This window comes from Musca vetustissima, unplaced genomic scaffold (assembly GCF_032173495.1).
Source record: "Musca vetustissima isolate MV318-11 ecotype Yass unplaced genomic scaffold, APGP_CSIRO_Mvet_v1 utg3365, whole genome shotgun sequence".
Classification (NCBI taxonomy): Eukaryota; Metazoa; Arthropoda; class Insecta; order Diptera; family Muscidae; genus Musca; species Musca vetustissima.
The window spans coordinates 15,027-34,121 of NW_026888592.1; the positions used below are offsets into that span (position 1 = coordinate 15,027).

General features: G+C 34.7%; 1 protein-coding gene across 1 annotated transcript; it reads left to right on the forward strand.

Annotated features, from left to right (window-relative positions):
- The first annotated feature begins 1,932 nt into the window (after positions 1-1,932).
- On the forward strand, positions 1,933-18,895 carry LOC133336419 (sodium- and chloride-dependent neutral and basic amino acid transporter B(0+)-like). The gene is made up of 10 exons (XM_061544713.1): positions 1,933-2,113; positions 9,974-10,108; positions 10,174-10,343; positions 10,415-10,548; positions 11,114-11,249; positions 15,978-16,305; positions 16,367-16,515; positions 16,607-16,735; positions 16,792-16,998; positions 18,613-18,895. Exons 1-10 carry the CDS (start codon positions 1,951-1,953, stop codon positions 18,892-18,894), a joined length of 1,833 nt encoding a protein of 610 aa, XP_061400697.1. The 5' UTR covers positions 1,933-1,950; the 3' UTR covers position 18,895.
- The last annotated feature ends 200 nt before the right edge of the window (positions 18,896-19,095 follow it).

Below are 19,095 nucleotides of genomic sequence, written 5' to 3' on the forward strand. Positions count from 1 at the left end.
TATATATTATAGATTGATTTTAAGTAAATGACGCACCAAGGAACCAATATATGTCTGATAGGAACAAAATGTACTGAAATTAGTATAACCTAACCTGTGACAAGTTTCGTTGAAATCGGTTCATATTTGGATATAGCATCCATATATAAATAAATTGTGCATCAAACTCCTCATAGCCCAACGGATGATATTTGTTTGAAGTCGATTTACATACTTTTGTTCCATTGTAACAAACGAATGACATGTTTATGGATAGATCTAGGTCGTTTCACATTTAGATAAATATCACATATTTTATTTCATACAATTTCATGATAATAGTCCTGTTTAATATACCCATAGTGGTGAAGGGTATCATATAGTCGGCCCCGTCCGACTTTACTACTTTCCTTACTGTTTTTTTTTTTTTTTTTTTTTTTTTTGAAGACTGTAGCTGCTTTCTCCAAACGAAGATAATGTAATTTGGCTTTCTGGACTCTTGAAAATAAACTACGGAGACAATGTTCGACATCGATAGATGTTTCGATATTCGACATTTTATTGGAATTACTTAAACAAATCTCTGCCGGAAATCTTAGCCTTTGTTTCCATTCTGGACATCTGTATATTTAAGAAATATTGAATACACAAGTTGGATGGTGAAAAAAAGGCTAGCTTAGCTAACTACAAATTGACTTACACTGTTACATCCCTCATATATCAATCCGTACTAAACCTATCTATATCATTATTGCTTACAACGCGATACTAAATATATAGACGACAAACTATATTCTATCGAGATTTATCGATGTTAATATATCGTGTTCTCACTGGCGCCGACAATAATTACTCCCCCATTAGGTCACTTTGCATTTCAACATGAATTTCAAATAAAATCTCAAATTACCCAGTGTGTGAACTAAATACAAACAAATACAAATTTTCAATGATGACGATTTTAGCTGGATGTTCCCGATGATGTGTATTCTCGCAGTATTTGAATGAGCGACCGGCCATCTGACATACTTACCAGCTGATATAAAAGATCATCTCTCCGACTTTCCGAATTTCAACGTTCATTGTGATCACAAAAAAGCTGCATTTCGTATTTGTTGTGGTTACTCAGTGTGGATAAATTTCTCAATTGGTGGTGATATGTAGCTGTGGCGGCTACCGCTTTCGGAATCTCTCACTCAACGGTTGGGGGCCTATCAAAGGTTTTGTGATTTGTTTAGCTAACAGATCGTTTAGTTGTTCGTCAAAGCTTCGACTAATTAGAACGCTGCATATTTACGCTCTGCTTTCGATGCATTTGAATATTAACAGCGACAACAACAATAAAAACAAATCAACAAATCCAGGCCCCCACCCTCTCAGCCATAATATTCAATAACATACATATTGAATGTTTAATGGGCCCAGTGTGTGTGTGTGTGTTCGTTTGAGTGTGTGTGACCGCTTTTTGAATGAAAAAATTAATATTAATTAAAAACTGCGAATGAAGACGAAAAAACAACAACAAATGACCAACAAATAAAAAGATTAATTAAAATTAGTGCTAAATTTATTAACAAAAAAAAAAAAACAAAACAAAAAATCCGGAAATAACGAGGCGTAGAAATCTCCATCGCGTTCAAGTGAAAAACACAAATCTCATTACCGTGATCCGTTTCTTTATTATTTGAACGCGTTCTTAAAATAACAACAATAAATAAATCATACTTTGTTGTCGTATGTCAGCCAGTCAGTCGGTCAGTCTGAATGTGCGTTCTTAATAAAATATTTTCAATGTCAAGTTCATAGAAATTTTGTTTTTATTTGTCTGAGTGTGTGCCTGTGCAAAATATAAAAAGCCCGCCCAGTGGGGCAAAGTAAATATCACAACGTAAAGATAATACAAAACACACACACACTTCAATTACAAAGATATTTACATTTGCCGGCAAACTCTAGATCTGCCCCGTCATTATGGTCTACGAGACGTCATATGAAAGCGGGCGCCAGCCTTTTGTTCCCGACACTCAACGCGGCAATTGGCTGCATCCTAATGATTTTATTTATGCCGGCCTAAGTTTGGCATTTCGTGTTGATATCTTCTCCATGTCTTGGTATTTGTCAATGGAATCGGGAGGTAAGTTTGTGATATTTCCGAACAAGCAAATGTGTAAGTAGAATCTAATTGTATGATATTATTTCGAGGTGATAAGTAATTAAATTAAAGCAGCTTGACAAAAAAACATTAAATAAATTTAAAGAATTTCAAACGTGAAAACGCCATCAAGAAAATGTTGAAACTTTGGAAATCAGTCAATCACAGCATAAAGAATTTGGGCAGTATGACCACATAATAAAAATAAATTTTGCAATTAAAACGGGATTTAAAAATACGTACGTTATTATATCAAAACCCTCATACGAATACTTAGAAAACCTGTTCGGTCTTCCAAGATATTTGTTCGACATAATGAAATTTATTTATAATTAACATTTTGGACGAGTCCAAAAATTATTCATAATCAAGAATTTATACTGAATTTACTGAAATATATAGATGCAGCATTTCTTAGATTAAAATAGAAAAAAAGAAATCTAACAAGTGAAAAAAGCGTTAATTTCGGCCGGGTCGAACTTTGGATACCCTCCACCATAGGTATACTGAAAGGTACTTGAAATGAAAATATAGGGAGCATGCCATAAAGTGGACCTATACCGATAATTCTACAAACCGATATGTACACCAAATACAAATTTCCACGATTATTAATCGACATTTTTCATAAAATCTAATAACCCCAAAACGTGGACCTATAATGATTACGCATGGTGGAGTGAAACATGTGTATGAAATCTTCAAACTACTGTAATTTAGATTGCAATGTTATATGAGGCTATGTCTAAAGGGGGACCAATATTGATTACATTGTATAGGAATTAACGAATATTTGGAGTTATCATTATATGAGGGGCAATGCCTAATTAAGGACCGAAATAGCTCAATTTCAATACTTGGCTTCAGGAGGTATCATTTTATGGGGGTGATGTCTAAGTGCTGACCTATATATTTCATTATCAGATTCGATTTTTTTATCAAGACATCCTTAGAAGGCGGTAGGGTAAAAACTTACAAATTCGAGTAACGAATATCCTCCATACTATAATAGAATACGCCTATATGGGGACAACACCAACAAACGGAACAAATCAGATAACTATTTTAATATAAAAAGGGGGTTATATGGGGACTACCCCTAAAAGGGTGCGATTATTAATAATGTTTGGTAGGGAGATTTGTTACCATATACGACTCTTGTGACAGAACTTTCGTTCCATAAGCCGAGCTTAAACAGATTTCCAGGCGCGTCCGTCTTTTGCGCAGGTTTTCCAGTTTGAAAGATCATATTCGGCAATGTTGTCTTCCACTTCATTTTTCCATCTTATTCGTGGCCTTCCCCTTCTGCGTGAGCCATCAGCTGGTTCGCTTTTATATGCCTTTTCGGTTGGGGCATCTTCATCCATTCTCACAACATGGCCTAGCCAACGTAGTCGCTGCAGCTCGATACGACTGACTATTTCGATGTCCGCGTATAGATTGTAAAGCTCGTGGTTCATTCGACGCCGATATTCAGCGTCGTCGCAGATTGGCCAATAGATCTTCCGGAGAATTTTTTCTCTCAAACACCCCAAGAGCTGCCTCATGTGCTTGCGCAAGTACCCATGCTTCAGATCCATATAACAGAACGGGTAGTATCAGCGTCTTGTAGAGTGTGAGTTTGGTCTGGCGGGAGGTGGCCTTGCTTTTGAGTTGCTTACTCAGACCATAGTAGCATCTGTTGGCCATCACTATCCTTCTCCGAATTTCAAAACTGATGTCATTAGTTTTTTTATGGCGGAACAACGTATATAAAATCGTTGACTACCTCGAAGATGTAGTTCTCAAGTTCCACAGTTGGTCCACAGTTGGTTAAAAATGTCACACGACTAACTGTCACATTGTCTGAATCCTCGTTCGGTATTAAAGGGCTCCGATCTAGTGCCAGTTAAAGTTATCCCTCATAGCCGTATTAATTTTTCAGGAATGCCAAACGTAGACATGGCTTTATACACCTCTGAACGGATAGGGCTATCGAATGCGGCTTTATAGTCGACGAATGTTTCGATGTGGTATGTTTCGATGTGTTTTTGGTGGGTTTTTCCAGAATTTGACGCAGATTGAAAATCTGGTCAATGGTGCACTTGCCAGGTCTGAAGCCGCATTGGTATGGTCCAATAATGTCATTGACCATTGGCTTCAGTCGTTCACAAAGTACGCTGGATAGCACTTTATATGCGATGGGAAGGAGACTTATTAATCTATAATTGGCACATATCGTCTTGTTTCCTTTTTTGTGCGCGGGACACAGGATGCTGAGGTTCCAATCATTGGGCATGCATTCCTCTAGCCAAATTTTACTAATCAGCTGGTGTATGCTCCTGACCAGCATCTGACCACCAGTCTTGAATAGTTCGGCTTGTAACCCATCGACACCTGCTTCTTTATTATTCTTCATTGCTATTCTGACCTCATCTTGGCTAGGTGGTATACACTCTATACCGTCATCTATTATTGGTTCTGGGGTATCCTCTTCACCGCTACTATTTGATACCAGAAGTTTTTCGGAATGCTCCTTCCAGATCCTCAGCACGCTGCCTGTATCTATCACCAGGTTTCCCTCTCCATCTCTACAGAAGGATGTGCCTGCACCAAAGCCTTTGGTTTGGTGTTCAGACTTCATTCTGACTCCTGTACATCTCGATTTGCTCACGCTCCCGTCTATCACAACATGGTCAATTTGATTTCTCGTTGCTTGATCAGGAGAAATCCAGGTGACCTTGTGTTTATGAATCTTGTGAGATGATCTGGTGCTGCTAACTACCATGTTTTTTGCTCCCGCGAAGTCAATCAACCACATGCCGTTGTCGGATGTTTCTTCATGGAGGTTGAATTTTCCGACGGTGGGACCAGAAATATTTTCACTTCCGATTTTTGCATTAAAATCTCCTAGCAGAATTTTAATGTCATGGCGAGGGCAGCAGTCATATGCAGCTTCCAGGTGCTTGTAAAAAATGTCATTGGTCTGTTCATCTTTGTCTTCGGTCGGAGCATGGGCGCAAATAAGACTGATGTAGAAGAACTTCGCTTTTATACGGATTATAGCAATTCGCTCATCTACTGGAGTAAATCTGGAGACGAGGTCTTTTATTCTCCTATTAACAATAAATCCGCAGCCAAATTCACGTCTCGTTTCATGGCAGCTATAATACAGGGCGTAATCATCTGATTTACTTACGCGAGTTCCTTTCCATCGCATTTCCTGTAAGGCAATAATATCGGCTTTGTACTTCTTGAGATTCACAGATCGTGGTCCTTTATGCGTTTGTGGGGGTCGTCAACATTGGGGGGATTGGTTTTCTTTTTCGTTGCTTTTTCATAGTAAGAGGGGGCTTCCGAGTGTGGGCAACTAACCCGACGATATATAACAAACGAATATCAAAAGTAATATAATCAGTGTTATTTCGAGCTTTTACATATGAAAATGTTTAATAATCAATCCTGATATACTGTGTCTGATTTCTATACTGTGGTTTTTAACTAAAAATTGCAGTTTATTTAAAGGTCCTTTAAAATTTCCACAAAATTGTATATATTTTTCAACTCTGAAAAGATGACTTCAAGACCTTTCTAATAATGACCCGCTGGTAGACTGTTTTCGAACCGTTTAGGAGGAGATGAAGATATCTCGAATCTAAAAAGATATAGGATATATCAGAATTATTTACTATATTTTTATGTCCGTGTAATATAGTCAAAGAAGTCAAATGTTCTTTACAGGTTTGATACACTAAAATAAATTTCCATTCTGTAAAGAAATATTCGAATTGAAATGTATATACGGGTATGTATCATTTCATCTTAATAGGTAATACCCGGGTAAATATATACTAAACAACATCTATATATGTACATATTCATATTTAAATATAATAATAATTGTAATCTTTATTCGTTTCGATTATGGGTTTGTGGTTATCAACAAGCCGTATTTATTCTCATGTTTGCAATAGGTGCGATGTACCTACATACATACCTATACCAAAGGCCACCACAATGATTATTATTTTATTACTGTTTTTTTTATTATATATATATTTTTTATTATATTATTAATTTGAATTTCAAAGAAATATAAAAAATAGATTTTTTAAAATATTGAAGATTACATTCTACAAACGATTTAATAGAAATGGTTCACCAAAGTTTCTATATATCTTTCGATTTGCACGAAATTTGGCATAGCGTACCGAATTGGATCTAAAATTATATGTGTCAAGTTTCGTAAAATCGGTATATAGCTCCCTCATGTGTTTTCATCCGATTTTACTTAAATGCTGCACCAAAGTCCCTATATCTCTTTTGATTTGCACGAAATTTGGCATAGTGTACTGAATAGAGTCTAGAATGATGTCTGCTTAGATTCGTGAAAATAAGTTCAGATATATATATAGCTCCCATATATATTTTCGTTCGATTTAATTTAAATGGTGCACCAAAGTCCCTATATATCTTTCGATTTGCCAAAAATAGAAGATGCGCATTTTGAAAGTTTACGTCGGGAGGTAACCTAAAAAGGCGTGGCAATATTTCCCATTTCGAAGACATTTGAAAATATTATTATTAAGATTTCTCCAAATCGTTGCATTTTACGTATATGGTGTCTTGGACAAAATTACTGATATAAACTTTCGCATCCTGCAGCAAAGGCGCTATCCAAAATTTATCTCGACACAAAATCCAATACACATTATTGTAGGTTCCATTTGATAAGTTATGCACTAATTCGTCCAAATCAGACAAACTTCAGATATTTGGTACACCGTTTAATGAAATCGGATGAAAACATGTTTGGAACCTATATCTAAACTTGAAACTACTTCAATCCAATTCGCTATGCTATATTTCATGTAAAGACATAGGCTCCTCCATTTGCATAAAATCGGAATAACAAAAAATACCGTGCAAACAGAACAGGATCTATGGTGCACAATATACATAAAATGGGACTACATAAATGGGACTACGGATATCAACCTGTAATTACTTCAATACGCTATGCAAAATTTTGTCTCAATCGGACAAACCTCGCATACATCAATCTGGACCTAGTTCAGTACTTTGTGCAAAATTTTATCTCAATCGGACCAATATTTGGAGTTTGGGGCACCATTAACATAAAATCTATTTATATAATCTATTGCATAAAACTATATATGGGAGCTATACCGAAATCTGGACCGGTTTAAACAAAACTAGGCATATATCAATCAAGACCTTGGGACAAATAAGTGGCATGTGCCAAATTTCATCCAAATCAGATCATAAATGCGACCTGTACTTTGTTCACAAAAATACGTGGACAGACGCACATGCATATATCGACTCAGAAAGTGATTCTTTGCATATTCTCAAAAGGAGCCATGGGTCTATCTCGATTCCTTTTGCATGTTACAAACATATGCACAAAAACATAATACCCTGTACCACAGTGTGGTGAGGGTATAAATAGCAATTTTTTCGTTGAAATTTCTCAGTACTTTATGATATTAAATGATATTTTTTTTTTTTTTTTTGAAAACAAAGTAATGCAATTTGTAAAATACAAACATAAAAAAATCGAAGTTAAAGTCAAAAATTTTCAAATTAAAAAAAAAAATTAAGTCGGAAATGCACGCGGACAAAACTGAAGCACCTCCTGATTTAAAATACAGAAAAAACTATTAAACTCAATATTTCGTTGCGTATACTTTACTCTAGTATACACTCGCACATCTTTAAAGGACATTAAAATAGTACTCATTTCAGGCTATTATTCCGGCTTGAATTTCGTTCGTAAACAAAGTACAGGTCGCATTTATGATCAGAATTGGATGAAATTTGGCATAGGTGACATATATATATATATATATATTAGATATAGCTCCCATATATATTTTCGTCCGATTTAATGTAAATGGTTTACCAAAGTCCCTATATATCTTTCGATTTGTACAAAATTTGGCATAGCGTATTGAATTAGGTCAAGAATGATGTATGTTAAGTTTCCTGAAAATCAGTCCAGATTTAAATATAGCTCCCATATATATTTTCGTCCGATTTAATGTAAATGGTGTGCCAAAGTCCCTATATATCTTTCGATTTGCACGAAATTTGGTCTAGATTAGGTCTAGAATGATGTATGTTAAGTTTCCTGGAAATCGGTCCAGATTTAGATATAGCTTCTATATATATTTTCGTCCGATCATTCGATTTGCACGAAATTTGGCATAGTGTACTGAATTGAGTCTAGAATGACGTGTGTCAAGTTTCGAGAAAATTTGATCAGATTTTGATATAGCTCCTATATACACATATTTTCGTCCGATTTAAGGTAAATGGGGCATCAAAGACCCTAAATACCTTTCGATTTATACGAAATTTGTCATGGGGTACTGGATCAGGTCTAGAATGATGTGTGCTAAGTTTCGTGAAAATCGATTCAGATGTAGATATAGCTCCCATATATATTTTGGTCCGATTTTATGTAAATGATGCATTAAAGTCTCTATATATCTTTCTATTTGTACGAATTTTTTCATAGTGTACTGAATTGCGTCTAGAATTACATATGTTAAGTTTCGTGAAAATCGGTTCAGATGTAGATATAGTTCCCATATATATTTTCGTCCGATTTAAGGTAAATTGTACAACAATAACCCAAAGTTTGGCGTACTGGCACACACTTTTGTACAATTTGCTGAAGTTACTATAACCTTTCGTGTGTCAAGTTTTCTTGAAATCGGTTTAGATTTACAGATAGCTCCTATATATACTTTTGTCCAATTTTAAGTAAATGGTACACTAAATATAAATTAATCTCTGGCAAGTTTCCTTGTAATCGGTTCAGATTTAGATGTAATATAGTTTCCATATATATTTTCCTGATTGATATTATATTTTAATAGAGTGTGTAATGTTAAGATCACATATTTAAGTTCATTCAATTTCATGTCAATGTTCCTTCGAAATGGCGACATCTGTTTGGATACATATGTAGAATATACCTAAAATGGTGAGGTGTATCATATAATCGGCCCAGTTCGACTTTACTATTTTCCTTACTGATTTCGGTTAATTTTAGTAAATGGTCTCCGTAGAGTGGTCCTTTCATGGCGAACACCCTATTTCACTCTTCGACTTCTTGTTTTTGAATTTCGCCTATAACTGGCGTTCACGCGTAAAATTGATTATAATTATTGATAATTATCCAACATTTCCAAATAGGAGGGTGGTCCAACAAACACATTTCGACAAGTCAAGGATCGCTAAAACCGTTCAGGTTCAGTCCTCTGCATATGGCGTGTAAATTAAATGTATGAAATCTACGTTAATATTGAACAATTCGATACCAACTTTTCATCAGAGGGAACATTTTTGCTAACAACGTATTTACTAATTTACTGGGGACAGAAGTGAAGTCAGACTGTAAGGCTCATCTCTGCTGGTATCTTTGATTTGTTTCGGTAGCGGCTGGCGAAGGGTTGAATACAGCTGTTCCATCCGATCCAATGCTTTGGATGTCTTAGCGGTTCATATGACAACCTTCGTAAATTGTGGTGATACCTCCTCGGCTCGGATGGTTCTTATATGACAAAGACAGGGGCGTACACAGGGGTCCAGGACTTACAATGGCGTTCAGAGGTTCAGAAATGAGGTAGTCTATACACAGGTAGTAAACAACAGACAGAGAGAGGGGGCAGGGGCTAGGCCCCCTGGCCTTAAATATTTTCATCATTTTGATAAATAACAAAATATCCGACGTAAAAATATGAAAATGATTATAACTGCATTCTTTGCAATATATCCCTTTTTTTTAATTTGTATCATATTCGGCGAATGATGATTTTTCCTTCATTACAGTGGTTTCATTTCTACCGGTTTATCTCATAAGTTTGGCCGTCTACATAATACCCTTTATTGTGATACAATCGTTTATGGGTCAATTTTCCAGCAGTGGATTTATATCGGCATTTCGTCTATCGCCGTTATTTAAAGGTAATATTAAAAATAATTATTAATATTAAAAAACTTTAAAAATAATAAATAATAAAAAATCCCAGGAATTGGTTATGTGACGCTGGCTATGAATATATGTGTGCTCACTTACTACAGTATATTTGCCATGGTACCATTGCTCTACTTCTTTGCATCGCTGAATCCCACATTGCCATGGAGTTGTGAAGGATTTAAAAAATGGGCCCAAAACTTAACCGATGAACAAGAAATCAATGTAAGTTGTAAAAAGGATGTCAATTCATTCAATTTGAATAAATAATAAAATTTTGAATTTTTATCTTTCAGTTATGTAATATGAAATTTGGTAACCTTACCGAATCCAATGAAGGCAGTGGTTCGGGAGATAGCAGCAATGAAACATCAATGTCATATAATGATAATTATATTAATCATCATATACCATCGGTTTTATATTTTCAGTAAGTTACAACAACAAGTTTGTTGTTGTTGGTATTCCTGTCCTTTTTATAGTCCATACCTTTTATAGTCCGTCTGTCATTTGGCTAACAAAGTGCAGGTCGCATTTATGTCCCGAATGAAACGAAACCCCTATTGAAATTTCGGAAAATCGGTTTACTCTTCCGATTTCATGCAAATTGTGCACCAAATTCCTAACCTGTGTCCGATTGCTACGACATTTTACACAGCGTACCAAACTGACGTAAAGTTCTATTGAAATCGGTGAAGTTTTAGATGTACCTTCCATATATTTTTTCTATGATTTCATGCGAATTTGTAGATTTGTGTTAAGTTTGTTTCGATGTCAATGGTCCTCCATAGATGCTACTTCTATTGTACACATACAACAAAAATCATTGAATATGGCATTTATTAAGATTGGTTTAAATCGGTATTAAAGATTACAACAACAACAAAAACTTAAGATTGCCTCTTGTGTACACTCTATGTGGTGTAGGCTATCATATAATCAGTCCTGTCCGATTTTGGTCATTCCCTTATTATTTTTTCTTTCTTTTGTTTTAGTTCCCTTTTCCATGATGTAAATATGTTCCACTATGATGATGTGGAGTTTTCTATGTCCTGGCAATTGATTCTTTGTGCTTTGTTGGTGTGGGTCATAGTTGCAGTTATAGTCTATAAATTCTTCAAAACAGAAACGGTAAGTAAGGATAACGTATATTTTATTAGTAAAAAACAATATTTTTAAATATTCCACGTCTCCATTGCCTTTGAAAATCAAAATATTCTTTAACAAAAAATCCACGCCTCCGTTGCCATAAAAATATTCTTTAAAGATTTGTGAATATGAAAATATTATTTAAAAAATCCGCGACTCTGTGGTCCTCGAAAAAATAATTAGTCTTTAAAATGCCTATGCATCTGTAGACCTTAAAAAATATTCTTAAAACCCTACATCAGAAAAGATTTTATTTTAAAAACTACGTCAAAAAAAAAACAAGTGAAAAAGCGTTAAGTTCGGCCGGGCCGAACTTTGGATACCCTCCACCATAGATATACTGACAGGTACTTGAAAAAGGGTGGCGTAGGGGAAAATACCAAAAAGTGGACCTATATCGACATTTCCACAAACCGGTTATGTAAACCACAATGCAAACTATAAAACAAATTTCAGAAATTTTTAATGGACAATTGAGGGTATATTTGTCCATTAGAAATTTATGGATAATGAGGGTGTATACACTTTGACACGGTTAAAATGGTTCTAGACCCCATATTTCTTTGGCCCAAATTGTTCTAGAAAAGTTTGATTTCATCCAAACTTTGACCATCTTATTATTTCTTCCAAATTTAGTTCAAGTTCGAAGATGGGGAATATCGGTCCACTCCATCTGGTACCTCCCACACAGGGGCTAGGTGATATGATTACAACAGAGTCTTAGAACCAAATCCAAAACGCGGAACAATTTGCATAACTATTTTAATATAAACAAGTGAAAAAGCGTTAAGTTCGGCCGGGCCGAACTTTGGATACCCTCCACCATAGTTATACTGACAGGTACATGCAATGAAAATATAGGGAACATACCAAAAAGTGGGTATATATCGATAATTCTACAAACCGATTTATGTAAACCATTATCTACACCAAATACAAATTTCAGAAATTTAAATGGTGATTTTTCCTAAAATCTGTAAGCTCCAAAAAGTGGACTGATACTAATATTGAGGGACCAATATTGATTACATAGTGTAGGAACTAGTGAATATTTGGGGATATCATTATATGAGGGCTATACCTAATTAATGACCGGTATATGCCAATTTTGAACCCAATATTTTAATTGTTTATCTCAATTCTTTCCTTCAGGAGGTATCGCAATATTGAGGAGATGCCTAAATGTCTGCCGATATATTTCATTATCATCATGTTTGAGTTTTTTTATCACAATATCTTTAGAAGGCGGAATGCTTACAACAGATAGCTAAATAGTCTTTGCAGGGTAAAAATTGACTATTCCCCGTAACGACTACACAACCGCAACACACGGAACAAATCAGATAACTATTTTAATATAAACAAGTAAAAAAGCGTTAAGTTCGGCCGGGCCGAACTTTGGATACCCTCCACCATAGAAATTCTAAAAAAAAATTTTAAATAAAAATATAGGGAACATATATATAACTGCAATTCTACCGATTGTTGCAACCAAAATAGAAATTTCAGTAATGTCAATCTCAAAACCCCAAAATGTTGACATAGTAGGGTGAAACATGTGTATAAAATCCTGAAAATACTCCAATTAAGAGGCCAAATTTATAAGAGGCATACTAAAGCGGGACCAATATTAACAACGTTGTGTAGGAATTAGCGAATACGTGGTGTTTTTATTAAATAAGAGGTTATTCCTAATCAATGGCCGATATAGCTCAAGCTCCAAGCTAATAATATAGTTTTGAATCCCAATACCGTTCATCACGCTAAATATTAAATATGTAGGATGTTTTATGTAGGACCTAGGCCTACACGTTCTACTTTTTAAGTCAATATCCTCCAATAGAAAAGTGATTACAACATATGGCCAAATCGACTATATCGTTTTAAAATTCCATACTGCAGGGTATGAACTGAGAATTTCGTCTATAGATAACCCCAACACACGGAACAAATTTGCTAACTATTTTAATATAAAAAAGGGGGTTATATGGGGACTACACCTAAAATGGGGTGAATATTAATAATTTTTGGTAGGGAGATTTGTTACCAAATACGACTACAAAATACCAAATTACAGCAAATTCGGTTGAAAAACGCGCTCAAGAATCCCAAAATACCGAAACTTGGGGGCTATCAGAAAAAGTGGACCTATGTTTATAATTTTTGGTTTAGATATTTGGCACCAAATAAGAACCCAATGTACCAAATTTCAGCGAATTCGGTTGAAAAACGCGCTCAAGATCCCCCAAATACCGAAAATTGGGTGGTACCCTTATATGGGGGCTATCCGAAAAAATGGACCTATATGGTGGGAAGTTTTGCTATCCAATAAGAACTCAAAGTATCAAATTTCAGCGAATTCGGTTGAAGAACGCACTCAAGAACTTCAAAATACCGAAAATTTGGGGGTACCCTTATATGGGGGCTATCAGAAAATGTAGACCGATGTGTATAATTTTTTGCGTAGATGTTTGACACTAAATAAGAACCCAATGTACAAAATTTAAGCGAATTCGGTTGAAAACGTGCTCAAGATCCCCAAAATACCGAAAATTCGGAGGTACCCTTATATGGGAGCTATGCCTAAACGTGGACCATCTTCGAACTTGACCTGCCTGCAGACAAAAGACGACTCTATGCAAATTTTTGTCGATCTATCTCAATTCGTTTAGACGCTAGAGTGATTACAACAGACGGACAGACGGACATGCTTAAATCGTCCTAGAATTTTGCACTGATCAAGTATATATATACTTTATAGGGTCGGAAATGATTATTTCGATGCGTTACAAACGGAAAAACAAAACTAATATACCCTCCATACTATGGTGGAGGGTATAAAAATGGGGTTATATGGGGACTACCCCTAAAAAGCGGTGAATATTAATAATTTTTGGTGGGGAGATTTGTTACCATATACGACTACAAAATACCAAATTTCAGAGAATTCGGTTGAAAAACGCGCTCAAGAACCTCAAAATACTGAAAATTGGGGATACCCTTATATGGGGGCTGTCCGAAAAAATTGACCTATATTTATAATTTTTGATGGGGAGATTTGCTACATAATAAGAACTCGAAGTACCAAATTTCAGCGAATTCGGTAGAAAAACTCGCTCAAGAACTTCAAAATACCGAAAATTGGGAGGTACCCTTATATGGGAGTTATGCCTAAACGTGGACCGATATAGCCCATCATCGAACTTGACCTGCCTGCAGACAAAAGACGACTCTATGCAAAATTTTGGGGCTCTATCTCAATTCGTTTAGACGCTAGAGTGATTACAACAGACAGACGGACGTGCTTAGATCGTCTTAGAATTTTACGCTGATCAAGAATATATATACTTTATAGGGTCCGAAATGATTATTTCGATGCGTTACAAACGGAAAAACAAAACTAATATACCCTACATACTATGGTGGAGGGTATAAAAAACAAATTATTATATATAACCTCACCCGAAAAAAAAAAATTCTTAAAAAAATCCCCGATTCTGTTAAAAAGCCTACTCCTGGAAAAATATTTAAACGTCAACGCCTTAATAAATATTCTATACCTCTATGGTCCTTAAAAAATTACCATAAAATCCACGGCTCGATGGTCCTTGAAAAAATATTTTATCATCAAATCCACGCCTCTGTGGTCCTTGAAAAATATTTTATCATAAAATCCACGCCTCTATAGTCCTTGAAAAAATATTCTATCATAAAATCCACGCCTCTATGGCCCTTACAAAAATTATTTTATCATAAAATTCACGTCTTTATGGTCATTGAAAAAAATATTCTATAAAAAATTCAGAACTCTATGGTCAGTGAAAAAATATTCATTAATAATGCACGCTTCTATGGTTCTTGAAAAAGTTTTCTTATATTTAAAACAAATCCTCGCCTCTTAAATTCACGCCCCTATGGTCTCTGAAATAACTATTATTTAAAAATCCACGCATTTAAGGTACTTGAAAAAAATATTTTTAAATCCCCGCCTCTATGGTCCTTAAAAAATATATTCTTTAAAAAACCCACGCTTCCATGGTACTTGAAAAAATAGTCTTTAAAAATTCACGTCTCTACGCCCCTTATTTTTTTCGCCCAGCCTCTAAAGCACTTGAAAAAAACATTCAGTAAAAATGCCCGCCTCTATGTTTCTTAAAAACAAAATATTCTTGAAAACTTACTCCTCTACACGCCTGAATATTAAAAAATGTTTTTAAAAATCCTCTCCTCTATGGTTCATAAAGAAATTTAATTAAAATATCTACCATTGAAGAGTCGTTGAAAAATATGTTTTAAAAACATCTAAGCCTCAATATTCCTCGAATAAATATTTTTTAAGAATACGCGACTAAATATTCCTCCAAAAAAATATTTTGTTAAATAATCGACGCTTATATTTGTAATGGACCCTTCAAAAACTCAGTTTTACATTTCTAAAATGCCTTTTCAATCATTCCCAAAAATCCATTTATATATCTACTAGAACTATAAAAATCTTCCCTTTTATTACATATGTCCCTTAAATAATGTTCCTTATTTTTTTTAAATATAAATTAAAAAATGTACTATGGTTTCTTTTAAAATTTATTAAAAATTTTAATGTCGTTGGTCCTTGAAAAAATTATGTATTTAATCTATTGGCCAATTGATCCTTGAGACTTGAACCACAGCTAAGATGATATCCTTTTATATGTCGATGTCATTTTTCAGTTCGGTGTCATCATTCGTTACTGCGTTTGGACTTTGCTCGGTCTTCTGCTATTCCTTTTGATACGCTTCAGTTTCATACCTGGCGCAGAGAAAGTTTATCGTCATCTCTTTATACCAACTTGGCGAGATGTTGAAGTCGGCATTGCTGCCATACCCATTTATGGTATATCTGCATTTGGCCCCGGCTGGGGTCTATTTATAACCCTCTCCAGCTATAATAAATTCAAAACGAATATTGTAAAATATAGCTGGATAATTGGTTTGGGACAATTTTTCCTAATGTTGGGCATAGATATGTTGCAGAATTTTACAGAAGTCTATTTGAGAGGTAAGGAGGAACAATTAAAATTTTTAATATTTATTTCATACAAATGCAATTTGTATTTTAGTAAAAACGGACAATAATTATTACTCTGATGTTGAGAATATTTGGACGCTGTATTTGTCAAGCGGCAGTGTAATGGCAGATATGCCCTGGCCCAACTTTTGGTCTATGCTGTTGTATTTCATGTTATTCCTGAGTGCATTATTATTAATTGTAGGTATCTCATGGGCAAGTACCCTTGCCCTAACTTTGTGAAACTAATTTCATAAGAGAACTAAAATTGTTTCTCAAATTTCGTTTACAGCTCATTCAATTTAATTCAATTTTAACCACAATATTTGATGAATTTGTAAAACTGCGTGAAAAGAAGTTGGAAGTTGCAATGGGTCTAGTTGGCCTAATGACTGCTGTTTCCCTTTACTTTACGTCGAATGTAAGTATATCAAACATCTTATAAATCAAATAAATAATATTTAATTTAAATTTCAGCACGGCATTACCTACTTCACGGCCCTGGCAGTTGATACTTATACCACCCATACAGCAATTAATTTGCTATTAATATTAGTCGTACTCTGGATATATGGTCGCGTTCGTTTCCAACGTGATTTTGAATTTATGACAAATCATCGTTTCTCGACCTGGAATATTAATATTTTGAGATTTGTAGCACCCTTGGGTATGCTGGTGGCATTGGTAAGTAAAATAATATATTTAAAACATCCAAGCCTCAAGAGTTGTTGAAAAAATATTATGTTATAATCTACGCCTTAATATTACTTGAAAAAAAAATTATTTAAAAATCTTAGTAGTCCTTAAAAAAATTAATTAAAAAATCCACGCCTTCATAGTTCTTGTAAAAATATTATTTAAAAATCTAGTCCTTAGTAGTTCTTGAAAAAAATATTATTTACAAATCCACACCTCCAAAAAATATTATTTAAATATTATAAAAAATATTATTTAAAAATCCACACCTCCATAGTCCATTTAAAATTTCACGCCTCCATAGTCCTTGCCAAAAATATTTTTTACAAATCCACCCATCGTCCATTTAAAAATTCACGCCTCCATACTCCTTGCAAAAAATATTTTTTACAAATCCACGCCTCCATAGTCCTTGCAAAAAAAATATTTTTTACAAATCCACGCCTCCATAGTCCTTGCAAAAAAAATATTTTTTACAAATCCACGCCTCCATAGTCCTTGCAAAAAATATCTCTTACAAATCCACGCCTCCATAGTCCTTGCAAAAAATACTGTTTACAAATCCACGCCTCCATAGTCCTTGCAAAAAATATTTTTTACAAATCCACGCCTCCATAGTCCTTGCAAAAAATATTATTTACAAATCCAACCATCAAAATTCACGCTTGCATAGTACACGCCTCCATAGCCCTTGCAAAAAATATTTTTTACAAATCCACGCCTCCATAGTCCTTGCAAAAAATATCTCTTACAAATCCACGCCTCCATAGTCCTTGCAAAAAATACTGTTTACAAATCCACGCCTCCATAGTCCTTGCAAAAAATAGTTTTTACAAATCCATGCCTCCATAGTCCTTGCAAAAAATATTATTTACAAATCCAACCATCAAAATTCACGCTTGCATAGTACACGCCTCCATAGCCCTTGCAAAAAATATTTTTTACAAATCCACGCCTCCATAGTCCTTGCAAAAAATATCTCTTACAAATCCACGCCTCCATAGCCCTTGCAAAAAATATTTTTTACAAATCCACGCCTCTATAGTCCTTGCAAAAAATATTTTTTACAAATCCACGCCTCCATAGTCCTTGCAAAAAATATTTTTTACAAATCCACGCCTCCATAGTCCTTGCAAAAAATATTTCTTACAAATCCACGCCTCCATAGTCCTTGCAAAAAATACTGTTTACAAATCCAAGCCTCCATAGTCCTTGCCAAAAATATTATTTACAAATCCATGCCTCCATAGCCCTTGCAAAAAATATTATTTACAAATCCACGCATCCATAGTCCTTGCGAAAAGTATTATTTACAAATCCACGCCTCCATAGTCCCTGCAAATATTTAAATATTATAAAAAATATTATTTAAAAATCCATCCTCCATAGTCCTTGCTAAATTTTCCTTTAAAATATTCCACGCCCTATTAGTCTTTTAAAATTATTATTTGAGAAATCATGTCTGATAAATCCTTAAATGATTTTCTTTAAAATATCCACGTCTAAATAGTTCTTGAAAAAAAAATCTTAAAAAAAATCCACGCCTCCTATTTTAATTATTTTTTTAATTTTTTTTTCAATCTATATTTCTATTTTTTCCAGTTACTCGGCATAATTGTGGCCTTCTATGAGCACATGCTGTCCAATGTTTTCATAGCAATTTTGGGTTTCATATTTATGTTCCTACCCTGGCTATTTATACCCGGCTATGCCGCCCACTCAATGCTGCAAAGTTTGGGATCATTTAAGACACGTTTTCAACGATGCTGCCGCCCAACCGATTGGTATCCCACCCAGGCCGAAGATCGACAACGTTATGAGGAGGCAATGGGTAATATGGAAATTACCCATCAATTAAACGAAGTAACCGATGAGGTGCTATAATTTTGACATGCATGTACTTGAAATCGAGAGAATGTACAAAGATCATTTCAAAACCCAAGACATAAATGTGATAGCCGCCGCAACAACTGAGTCGAATAAATTCAAATGTAAATATGCTTCTTTTCGTTTTAGATAAATATAAAACCAAATATGAGATTGTTTTTTAAAAAATAAATTAAAATAATATATAGTTGAGAATAA